Below are 12549 nucleotides of genomic sequence, written 5' to 3'. Positions count from 1 at the left end.
AAAGACCCTGATGCTGGGAAAGATTGAGGGCAGGAGGAGAAGGGGACAACAGAGGATAAGATGGTTGCATGGCATCACTGACTCAATAGACATGAGTTTGAGTAATTTCCAGGAGTTTTTGATGGACAGGACTGCCGTGCTGTAGTCCATGGAGTTGCAAAGAGTTGGACATGACTGAGTGACTGAACTGAACTGTGTATTTATAAGGGTATATTTTCTTACTTGGTATATAATTTCACCAGATACACAAAAATGTACCCTCACACACAGACACAGACACACAGACACACAGACACACAGACACACACACACACACACACACACATATATATGTGTATATATATATATATACACTTTTATTTATTTTTTTACCATATAGGTTTACTTATAAACATTTTGGTGTATATTCATAATGCCTTTTCAGGTCAGTGCTAGAGATATACCTCCTTATTTGTACCTATTATATGTCATTTCTTTCTATGGAAAAACTGAACCACTGTTTATCTATCTCTCTATTGATAGGCTTTTAGATTATTTCTAACTTTTCTAATTTTTTCTATTATGAAAAATGCTGCAATCAGTGAGTATCTGTATACATGTAGATTATAGGATTACTGAAAGCATAAGTCCAGAAATACAAAGAGCAGGACATAGGGAGTGGTCAGAAATTTTCAGTCATGCAGTTTCCCACAAAAAGTCCAGATTAGTCTTTCTAGGAGGTGCTCCTTAAAATTCAGATTCACAGGCCCACATGAGACCTATTGAATAATAGGTTCAGGAAGAATAATAAATGATAAAATATTCAGATTAAAAAATAAAGTCTAAAATCACTGAGTAATAATAGAAAATAAAGGAAGAAACGAAGCGAACAGAAAAAAGTCCTTGCCTAGATGACTCTACTTCCCAGAGCACCCCAGTATGTCTCTGTCTGGTTCAAGAAGCTCCTAGTTTTGTTTGCATTTAACATTCACTTATGAGTTTTAATATTTTCCTTAGAATAATTAATTCTAAGTTCATACAACAACTCTTTCCTGGGGCACAGGAAGATCTGGATGGTTATGATGGTGGCAATAGGGGAATCTCTAAGGGAAACTGAAGCTAAGAGAAAGGATAACACCAGTGCCTGGAGGCACAAATACCAGATGACCAGGTTAAAGGCCCAGAGGCAACTCAGCCCCATGCACCCTGGCCTGATTATCAGGGCAGTTGAGTACTGAACTACCAGGTCACTTGGCTAAGTGGGGCTAAGAGTTAGGCTTTTGATGACTGCAGAACCCAGAACATTCTGCTGTCAAAAATATGGAAGAAGGAAGAGGCACAATCTCTGTGTAACTGTTACACTAGGCACATTGCTCACTTGGTGGAAGTTTCAGTTTTATAAGAGCCTCAATCTTGTCTCTATCTCTCTCCTTCTCTCTTTCTGAATCACTGCAATGACTTTCAAAAAGTTAATCACAGAAATTACACTGAAAACTGAAGGATATTAAGGGAATCAAAAGTCATTGGTCAGATATAAACAAGTTTCAGGAAACTTTGTGGGAAGACAAAGGTTTCAACAGCACTTAGAGCAAATGAATAAAGATGTGGGTTCCTGGAGAAGAGAAAGGTAGTGAGAGTGTTAAAGTTTTGGTAGGGAGTCTGAAAAAGTTGGCTTAGAACTCAACATTCAGAAAACTGAGATCATAGCATCTGGTCCCAACACTTCATGGCAAATAGATGGGAAAACAATGGAAACAGTGACAGACTTTATTTTGGGGGCTCCAAAATCACTGTAGATGGTGATTGCAGCCATGAAATTACAAGACGCTTCCTCCTTGGAAGAAAAGTTATGACCAACCTAGACAGCATATTAAAAAACAGAAACATTACTTAGCTAACAAAGGTCCATGTAGTCAAAGCTATGATTTTTCCAGTAGTCATGTATGAATGTGAGAGTTGGACTATAAAGAAAGCTGAGTGCCGAAGAACTGATACTTTTGAACTGTGGTGTTGGAGAAGACTCGTGAGAGTCCCTTGGACTGCAAGGAGATCCAACAAGTCAATTTAAAGGAAATCAGTCCTGAACATTCATTGGAAGGACTGATGCTAAAGCTGAAACTCCAATAATTTGGCCACCTGATGCGAAGAACTGACTCATTTGAAAAGACTCTGATGCTTGGAAAGATTGAAGGTGGGAGGAGAAGCGGACGACAGGATGAAATGATTGGATGGCATCACCAACTCAATGGACATGAGTCTGAGTAAACTCCGGGAGTTGGTGATGGACAGGGAGGCCTGTCTTGCTGCTGTCCATGGGGTCGTAGAATCGGACACAACTTAGTGACTGAACTGAACTGAACTGAGGAAGGCCAGAGGTCCCCAAGGGGCTGCTGCTGCTGCTGCTGCTAAGTCGCTTCAGTTGTGTCCGACTCTGTGCGACCCCATAGATGGCAGCCCACCAGGCTCCCCCATCCCCAGGATTCTCCAGGCAAGAATACTGGAGTGGGTTGCCATTTCCTTCTCCAATGTATGAAAGTGAAAAGTGAAAGTGAAGTCGCTCAGTTGTGTCTGACTCTTCACGATCCTATGGACTACAGCCTACCAGGCTCCTCCATCCATGGGATTTTCCAAGCAAGAGTACGGGAGTGGGGTGCCATTACCGTCTCTGCCCCAAGAGGCAGGAGGAAACAAACTGCAAGTGGCAGACATTTTTTTCCTCCTCTACACAAAATTAAAGAAATTTCTTTTAATTCTGTGTTGCGACACAGAATTGGTTCCACCTGAACCACCTGAACCATTGGTTCCACCATGGCGATGACTGGTTCCACCTGAACTTAACTTTATCTCAAACCTTGAGCTAACCAATGCGTTTTTCTCATGTAAGTGTCTTTCCTTAGCTTGTTAATAAACTATGTATTTTCTTAGAAGTCTGCCTTTCTTCAAGATTCATATCAATTGTTTTATGGCTGGGGATGACTCACCTTGTGCCAACGCTATCTTAAAATGCATGTTGTGGGTGAGAGGCCTGGTGCAACTCTCAGTTTTGAGGTGTTTCCTCTCTCTTACTAGCAGCTTGTTAATAGGTGTATCAGTTCAGTTCAGTCGCTCAGTCATGTTTGACTCTTTGTGACCCCATGAATTGAAGCACGCCAGGCCTCCCTGTCCATCACCAACTCCCGGAGTTTACCCAAACTCATGTGCATCGAGTTGGTTATGCCACCCAGCCATCTCATCCTCTATCGTCCTCTTCTCCTCCTGTCCCCAATTCCTCCTAGCATCAGAGTCTTTTCCAATAAGTCAACTCTTCACATGAGGTGACCAATGTATTGGAGTTTCAGCTTCAGCATCAGTCCTTCCAATGAACACCCAGGACTGATCTCCTTTAGGATGGACTGGTTGGATCTCCTTGCAGTCCAAGGGATGCTCTAGAATCTTCTCCAACACCACAGTTCAAAAGCATCAATTCAATTCCTTTATTGTAAAGTAATTAACCTCCAATTAAAATAAATAAATTTATATTAAAACAAAACAAAACAAAAATCAGCTGACTGACAAAAAAAAAAGCATCAGTTCTTCGGCACTTAGTCTTCTTCACAGTCCAACTCTCATATCCATATCTGACTACTGGAAAAACCATAGCCTTGACTAGACAGACCTTTGTTGGCAAAGTAATGTCTCTGTTTTTTAATATGCTGTCTAGGTTGGTCATAACTTTCTTTCTGAGGAGTAAGCGTCTTTTAATATCATGGCTGCAGTCACCATCTGCAGTGATTTTGGTGCCACAAAAAATAAAGTCTGACACTGTTTCCACTGTTTCCCCATCTATATCCCATGAAGTGATGGGACCAGATGCCATGATCTTCATTTTCTGAATGTTGAGCTTTAAGCCAACTTTTTCACTCTCCTCTTTTACTTTCATCAAGAGGCTTTTTAGTTCCTCTTCACTTTCTGCCATAAGGGTGGTGACATCTGCATATCTGAGGTTATTGATATTATACCCCTTTGCTAAAAACTAACAAGGGGGCACTCTTTCTGTCTCCTTCTGATGTCTATGTCAGAAGCTTTCTCTATCTCTTTCATACATTAGTAAAAGTTTATTACACAAAAGCTTCTAGTGATCAAGCCTCATCTCTGGCCCCAGATTGAATTCTCTCCTCCAGAGGCATGAGTCCCAGCATCGCACATGGCTCGTAGCATGTGCAACCTTTCAGTAGGAAGAGAGATGTAGATATATGAAAACTGGAATCAGGACTTTGGTAGAACTTGAGCCTATTACTAATCATAATAGAGTCTCAGTAGTTTATAGCTGAACATTAAAGAAGTGAGCACAATCAAACATCAATGACACATGTGATTTATACCTGCTAACTTACAAGAGTTTGTTGTGTATATCAGAAACCAGCAGAAACACCCATGAACATGTCCAAAAAGCTTCTGGCTAGGATTTCCTCCTGGCCATCAGCTTCCCCAGGCCCCTCTTCATGTCTTTGTTTCTCAGACTGTAGATGAAAGGATTGAGCATGGAGGACAGAACCGTGTAGACAATTGTAGCCACTCGGTCCTGAACAGTGTAGCTGGACAAGGGCTGTAAATAGACATAAAAGATGCTTCCATAAAACAGGATTACCACAGTCAAGTGGGAGCCACAGGTGGAGAAGGCTTTGCGTTTCCCTGCAGCTGAGGGGATCCGGAGAACTGAAATGAAGATTCGCACATAGGAGAAACCAATGCATAGGAAGGGGGTCACCAAAACAACCAGTCCTTCTGTCTTTATTGTGAGATCGTTGACAAATATGGAGGAGCAGGACAATTTCAGCAGAGGGTTGATGTCGCAGAGGAAGTGGTGGACAACATTGGAGTTGCAGAAGGTAAGCTGATTCAGCAAAAGTATGTGGAGGAGTGAGTGGACATGAGGCAATGAGCAGGAGAAGGCCACCAGCAGAACACAGCGGCGGCGGTTCATGATGGTGACATAATGGAAGGGGTCACAGATGGCCACATAGCGGTCAAAGGCCATGACTACAAGAAGACAGCTGTCAATGTTAGCCAAAACATATATAAAATACATTTGAGTCAGACACCCGGCATAGGAGATGGTCTTCTTCTCTGACAGGAAGTCAACTAGCATCTTGGGGACAATGCTTGTTGTATACCAAATGTCAGTGAAAGACAGGACACTCAAGAAGAAATACATGGGGGTGTGCAGATGGGGGTCAGAGAGGATGGCCAGGATGGTGAGCACATTCCCTGTTATGGTGACCAGGTATATGATGAGGAAGAGGATGAAGAGTGGCTTCTGGTCCTCAGGCCAGGAGGAGAGCCCCAGGAGGATGAACTCAGAGACACTGCTGGTTTGGTTAAGTATTTCCATGATCATAGAGCCAACTAAAATAGAGAAGACTCATATAATGTAACACACATCTCCATGACTGAAACCATCAACAAGCCAACAAGTCTGTGCTTCTTCCCACCTTCACTTTCTACCTATAGGGTTGTGACCAGCTACCACATAGGCAACTTGTCACCTTTGTGGTCCTTGAACTTGCCCTTCCTTCTTAACTCTAAGACTTCCCATGCTTCTTATATTGATAGCAGGAAGTTTTGAGGAAGACCAGAGTTGAATCTTCCTTGAAAATGAAACTTGAAAGTGAAATCACTCAGTCATGTCTGACTCTTTGTGACCCCATGGACTGTAGCCTACCAGGCTTCTCCGTCCACGGGATTGCCCAGGCAAGAGTACCGGAGTGGGTTACCATTTCCTTCTAGGGGATCTTCCCAACTCAGAGATTGAACCCAGGTCTTCTGCATTGCAGGCAGACGCTTTACCTCTGAGCTGCCAGGGAGGCCCAGAAATCTTCCTTAGTCAGTTTAATTTTAAATCTAGAAATAATTGTTTACTGAGCACCTATTCTGTGAAAAATATTCTGGGAGTGTGGAAACAATTGTGAATATGACATAGTCAGGACGGTTTGTGGATTTTGCATTGTAATAGAGGATCTATCTATCTATGGATCTATCTATCTATCATCAGCTAGTTCTGCATTTTATAAATAAAAATAAATCCACATAAGAGTATAGAGAGGGCTTCGCAGGTGGCACTAGTGGTAAAGAACCCATCTGCCAATGCAGAAGACTAAGAGACCTGGGTTCAAGACTCGGGTTTGATCCCTGGGTTGGGAAGATACCGTGGAGAAGGGCATGGCAACCCATTCCAGTATTCTTGCCTGGAGAATCCCATGGACAGAGGAGACTTTCAAGCTATGGTCCATAGGGTCCCAAAGAGTCGGACATGAATGAAGTGACTTAGCACAACACGGCATAGCATAAGCATATAGAGATCAATAGAAATAAGGTGGCAAATTTATTTCAGATGATTTATTTATTTCAGAATTTATTTGTTTCACAAGCATATAGAAATCAATAGAAATAAGGTGGCGAATTTATTTATTTCAGATAAGGTGGTTTGATTTTTCTCTGTATATCAAAACAAATGTTCAGTGGTGGCATGTGAAAGTGTGTCTTTGAACTACCTTTCCAAAAAGGGGACTTGATAAAGTAATCAGCAGAGAAATCAAAGGAATAATAGACCTATGTCAACAAAGTTTTACTGTTGTGCTTGTTATACTTTCAGAAGCACTTATTTAGAAAGCAATGATCATTTGTGAATATCAAATTATACTACCTCTCCATGCAAATCTTTATTTTAAAATTTAATTTGTTACTTAGTTTTCCCTCTAGCTCCTTAAACTTAATTATGTTCCCAGATCTTTGTTACCCAACTGTTAAGCAAGCACATCCTTCAATACCATCATTCGTTTATTTACCTGTGTATATATCCTTGAAAGGGCTTCCCTGGTGGCTCAGATGGTAAAGAATCAGTCTGCAATGTAGGTGATGCAGGAGATATAGTTTTAATCCCTGTGTTGGGAAGGTCCCTTGGAAGAAGGAAATGGTACCACACTCCAATATTCTTGCCAGGAGAGTCCCGTGGACAGAGGAGACTGGCAGGCTACAGTCCATGAGTTTGCAAACAGTCCAGTATGATTGAGCTGCTGAGCGCACAGAACAATATTTATAAGATTTTCATGAGGTTTTCACAATAGCTTGTGCTTAAGCACTTAGAACAGTTCCAGGACAGAGTAAACATTTGATACCACTGTTTCTTCTCCCCATTATCATCATTGCCAATGACTTTTTCTCCATCAAGTATTTCTACATATTCTCAAAATTAATGAATCTGATTAAAATGACTCTAGTCTTCACACTCAAATACTCTAATGGTCAAATTAACTTGGTTATCAGTTTACAACACTTTTTTAGATTGTACTTTTGTCTGTGCTTTGAATAATGTGAGAATGAACTGTAATTAAGCACTTACTTTGTATAGGTTGTACTTTAATTCTCATGACAACCTTGTAAGGTGTAGACTGTTATTCTTATCATATTTTTCTGATGAGGAAACAGATATAGAGGAAAGTAATGGGTCATTCAAACTCAGTTAAACTAATTCTAAATTAGTTTACCCACTCTGTCATCTTGTCATATTTTCATAAAGCTATAAAAGTATATATCTGAAGCAATAACTCTTAGGATCTATTTTTTCCCCATTTATTTATTTTCTATTTTAACATACATATTGTTTTCTTTAAATGTGTTTAATGTCACATTAAGAGCAGACCTTTGTTATATACAATGGAAAATCTGTATTTTCTGTGTTGAACAGATTGTAGAATTTGAAAATTCTAATAGGCAGGATTCACTAGCAACAATAAGGGAAAATTTGGTCTTTTGGGGGGACATTAAAAGTATATGGGATTGAGGGTTTAGTAGAAAGTGCACTGAATTTGGAAGCAGAAGGTGAGGGTTTGTGCCTGACCTTCATTTCTTGCTCACTGAGTGATCTAAGGAATTCTAAAGAGATAATAAAATAGCATGTATAAGTGAAGCTTGTACAACATACATCCTCAAAAAAGTTATTCATGAAGGGAATGCCTAGGGAGTGTGAGATGAAGAAGATTCCAAGTGGTCAAGTAAGGTTGGATTTCCTGTGCTCATCTATGATGAGTACTTTAAAAAATGGAAGGAATTTTTGAAAGTGAGAATCTGAGGGCATTATTCTGAAAGCCTGGGATGAGTCTGGGAGTGGAAATATTTTTATTTTCTACCATGTTCCCACTATTCACTTATTGGGGACCTGCTTCTCAGGAACCATGGGATAACAACATACCCTGGCCCAGTGGTCAAATAAGGTGATCATAATATACAAAGTTAGTCTTACATGTTAGGCTAAACTCTGTTTTATACAGTGTCCATGTGATTTTTTTGGAACAGAATCAAATTCAAAAACTGAATTTTGAGGTTGAAATAAGTACCTGATTGAGGTGGATGGTTAGGTGGGCAGCCAGTCTACTGATGTTCAGTTTTCATATCCAGATATCTTCTCATCTTCCCTTGTGTTTTTTAAAATCTGTTCTTCATCTTGTACCAAATTGGTTCTGTTCACATATCAGAAAGATGATCTTTTTGACCTTCTAGCTAGTGATAAGCATGAAGAGTTGAGAGGAGGGACAAAGAGCAGATTACTCTTGGTTTTAAAGGGGTCAATCATTTTCTTGATACTGCTTCACATCCCTGTTCCTTTCTCAACTTCTGTCCCAGTACTTTTCTATTTTTCTCTGTTTCCCATCATAGAAGGCAGAACTGCCAAGACACACTGTGACAGGAACTCTCTTGAATGGGGAAACCTGTCTGCTAGCTTCTTAGAGGCTTGAACTCAGCTCTCCTGGTCTCCTCTGGGTCTTTACTGGTGAGGGAGCTATGATGTGCTTATTACAACCTGCTCCCTTTAGAGTGTTTACTCTATGACTTCTCTAGGTACAGAAATCACAGTGGCTAGCAAAACTGAGTGCAGCTACCCTCAAGGGGGCAGGGGACTCCTGAGGAGGCTATTTTCAGCGCTTTTAAAACTTATCATGAAGTCTCCAGGACATACTTTGAAAGTGAAAGTGTTAGTCCCTCAGTCATGTCTGGCTCTTTGGGACCCCATGAGTCCCACACTGTAGCCTGCCAGGCTGCTGTGTCCATGGGATTCTCCAGGCAAGAGTACTGGAGTGGATTCCATTTCCCTCTCATCTATTTCTGCTTTATTGACTATGCCAAAGGCTTTGACTGGATCACAATAAACTGCCGAAAATTCTGAGTGAGATGGGAATACCAGACCACCTGACATGCCTCTTGAGATATCTGTATGCAGATCAGGAAGCAACAGTTAGAACTGAACATGGAACAATGGACTGGTTCCAAATAGGAAAGGGAGTACATCAAGCCTGTATATTGTCACCCTGCTTATTTAACTTCTATGCAGAGTACATCATGAGAAACGCTGGACTAGAAGAAGCACAAGCTGGAATCAAGATTGCCGGGAGAAATATCAATAACCTCAGATATGCAGATGACACCACCCTTATGGCAGAAAGTGAAGAGGAACTAAAAAGCCTCTTGATGAAAGTGAAAGAGGAGAGTGAAAAAGTTGGCTTAAAGCTCAACATTCAGAAAATGAAGATCATGGCCTCTGGTCCCATCACTTCATGGGACATAGATGGGGAAACAGTGGAAACAGTGTCAGACTTTATTTTGGGGGCTTCAAAATCACTGCAGATGGTGACTGCAGCCATGAAATTAAAAGACACTTACTCCTTGGAAGAAAAGTTATGACCAACCTTGATAGCATATTCAAAAGCACAGACATTACTTTGCCAACAAAGTTCTATCTAGTCAAGGCTATGGTTTTTCCAGTGGTCATGTATGGATGTGAGAGTTGGACTGTGAAGAAAGCTGAGTACTGAAGAATTGATGCTTTTGAACTGTGGTGTTGGAGAAGACTCTTGAGAGTCCCTTGGACTGCAAGGAGTTCCAACCAGTCCATCCTACAGGAGATCAGTCCTGGGTGTTCATTGGAAGGACTGATGCTAAAGCTGAAACTCCAATACTTTGTCCACCTCATGTGAAGAGTTGACTCATTGGAAAAGACTCTGATGCTGGGAGGGATTGGGGGCAGGAGGAGAAGGGGACGACAGAGGATGAGATGGTTGGATGGCATCACCGACTCAATGGATGTTAGTTTGAGTGAACTCCGTAAGTTGGTGATGGACAGGGAGGCCTGGTGTGCTGCAGTTCATGGGGTCGCAAAGAGTCGGACATGACTGAGTAACTGAACTGAACTGAACTGACTGAACAGTTAACTGGCATAGCCCAGACCCAGTTCTTCTGAGTGATGAGCCTAAGGACTAAATCTCCTCCCCCTACACTCTCTTAGAAAGGCTCCCCTCCATGCTCTGGAGTCTTTCCCAAGGGAGAGAAGGTTCCTGCAGGATGTGAAGTCAAAGCTATATTTGTGCTCACATGGTAGCAAGTGTCAGTGGCACGGGGGGTTGCAGAAGCCAGAATTTCTATGCCGTTGGGAGAAGCTGACCCAGTGCATTGGGAGCATTAGTGTTGGAGGATGACTAAGCCATTCCAACTTCCCAGCTGGAACTTGGAGCAGGCAGAGAGGAGCCCAGGGAGTCCCTGTGGTCTGGGGCACCCTCTCAGGTGGCTTTAGAAGCTCAGCCCCTTCAGCCCCTGCACAGGCTCCTCCCCAAGGTCTAGTAGGGATTGGAGGCAATTAGTCAACTCTGACTTTTTCCTCAGCTGGGAGCTGAGAGACTTCTTGGAATCCTCCTTGAGGCTTGTAAAATGGTCTCCTCCTGCCTGTAGCTCTGGAGTTCAAGGACAGACACAGGGCGCTCAGGAGGTTATGGGCTCACAGAGGCTTCCTTCTTACTTTTTTGTTCCTGGTGTTCTCATCAGAAGCTCAAGACTTGGGAAACTGCTTGGATTAGAAGGTGCCTGAACTTACCTAAGGAGTGGCACAGGACAGAGGGAGCTGGGAATTCTAGGTGGGCAAGGTGTGCCTGTGTCTGTAAGTCTGGGTACCATACCACATGGGTCTGTGTGGTATTTCTTTGCTCTTTAATGTGGATATGTGTATGTTTTCTTCATGAGTTGTGTGTGTGTGTGTGTGTGTGTGTGTGTGTGTGTGTGTATGTGTGGGCTTCCCTGGTGGCTCAGATATTAAAGCATCTGCCTGCAATGTAGGAGACCTGGGTTCGATCCCTGGGTTGGGAAGATCCCCTGGAGAAGGAAATGGCAACCCTCTCCAGTATTCTTGCCTGGAGAATCCCATGGATGGAGGAGCCTGGTGGACTACAGTCCATGGGGTCGCAAAGAGTTGCAAACGACTGAGCGAGTTCACTTTCACTTTTCACTTTTCCCTCGTGGCTCAGTCAGTGAAGAATTCGCCTGCAATGTGGGAGACTTGGGTTTGATTCCTGGGTTGGGAAGATCCCCTGAAGGAGGGCATGACAACCTACTCCAGTATTCTTGCCTGGAGAACCCCCCAGAACAGAGGAGCCTGGCGGGCTGCAGCCCATGGGGTTGCAAAGAGTCGGATATGATTGAGCGACTAAGCACAGCACAGCACAGTATCTACTGGGTAGTTCTTCTTGGTGAATGGAGCCTGAGTGCCTCACTCATTGAGTGCCTTCACCTGATTGGGTGTAGATCAGTGGAGGCTAAAAGTGAAAATCGCTCAGTTGTGTCTGACTCTTTGCGACCCCATTAACTATAGACCGCCAGGCTCCTCTGATCATGGAAATCTACAAGCAAGAGTGCTGGAGTGTGTTGCTGTTTTCTTCTCCAGGGGATCTCCCCTACCCAGGGATCAAATCTGTGTCTCCTGCTTGGCAGCCAGATTCTTATTAGCTGAGACACCAGGGAAACCTTGGAGCATTTCATTTTGCATGATGGTATATGTGTGTGACCATGTATGTTGTTTATTGCCTGACTGCGAAGAGGCCTGTCTGTGCCATGGTGTGCTTCTTATATGATTTCTGTGTGATATGTGTGACCTTGTGTTTTTTTGTTATTTAATATGTGTGTTTGCATGTATGACTCTCTATTCATAGTTAGAGTTTACATCTAATATGTGATTTTTATGAGTTACTGGTTGTTTTATGTTTGTGCTGAGATTATACAAGTGTTTGTGTATAGTTTTATGGGTTATTTTGTGTGTACCATCTCACATATTCTTTGTGAATTTATTTTTATTAATCTTTGGGTAACTGATCTATAAGCCATAGTTACTGTCCTATAAGTCACAGGTGGTAAGAAATCACAAATCAGTGTTTAAGTGTGCACATGAATGTGTGTTTCATGTACAAGTTATAGGGGCTTCTGATTCACCCCATGAGCCAAAATATTCCCTTAACTGTCTTTCAACAGTGGCCATATAACTGCAATGAATGGGGGAGGTTCACGTTTCCAAAACCCGTGGGTAGTTGCCACACGCTAACGGGTATGAGTTCAGGGTCTGCACTGTGTCAGACCAGAGCCTAATCCTCAGTCTGGCTCTTAAATATTTTTATGGTCTTAGGAAGTGATTGCAATTCTCTGAGGTTCAGAATCCTCCCTGGCAAAGAAGAAATAACTGTTCCTCCTTCACAGTGATATTTTGAGGATTAAATGAGGCAA

General features: G+C 42.3%; 1 protein-coding gene across 1 annotated transcript; it reads right to left on the bottom strand.

Annotated features, from left to right (window-relative positions):
* Window positions 1-4417: 4417 nt before the first annotated feature.
* LOC114113885 (olfactory receptor 1L8-like) lies at window positions 4418-5356 on the bottom strand. Its single transcript, XM_027966471.2, has one exon. The coding sequence runs from the start codon at window positions 5354-5356 to the stop codon at window positions 4418-4420; it is 939 nt and encodes a 312-aa protein (XP_027822272.2).
* Window positions 5357-12549: the final 7193 nt, after the last annotated feature.

The sequence above is a fragment of the Ovis aries genome, chromosome 3 (assembly GCF_016772045.2).
Source record: "Ovis aries strain OAR_USU_Benz2616 breed Rambouillet chromosome 3, ARS-UI_Ramb_v3.0, whole genome shotgun sequence".
Taxonomy (NCBI): Eukaryota; Metazoa; Chordata; class Mammalia; order Artiodactyla; family Bovidae; genus Ovis; species Ovis aries.
This window is presented reverse-complemented; position numbering and strand designations above follow the sequence as displayed.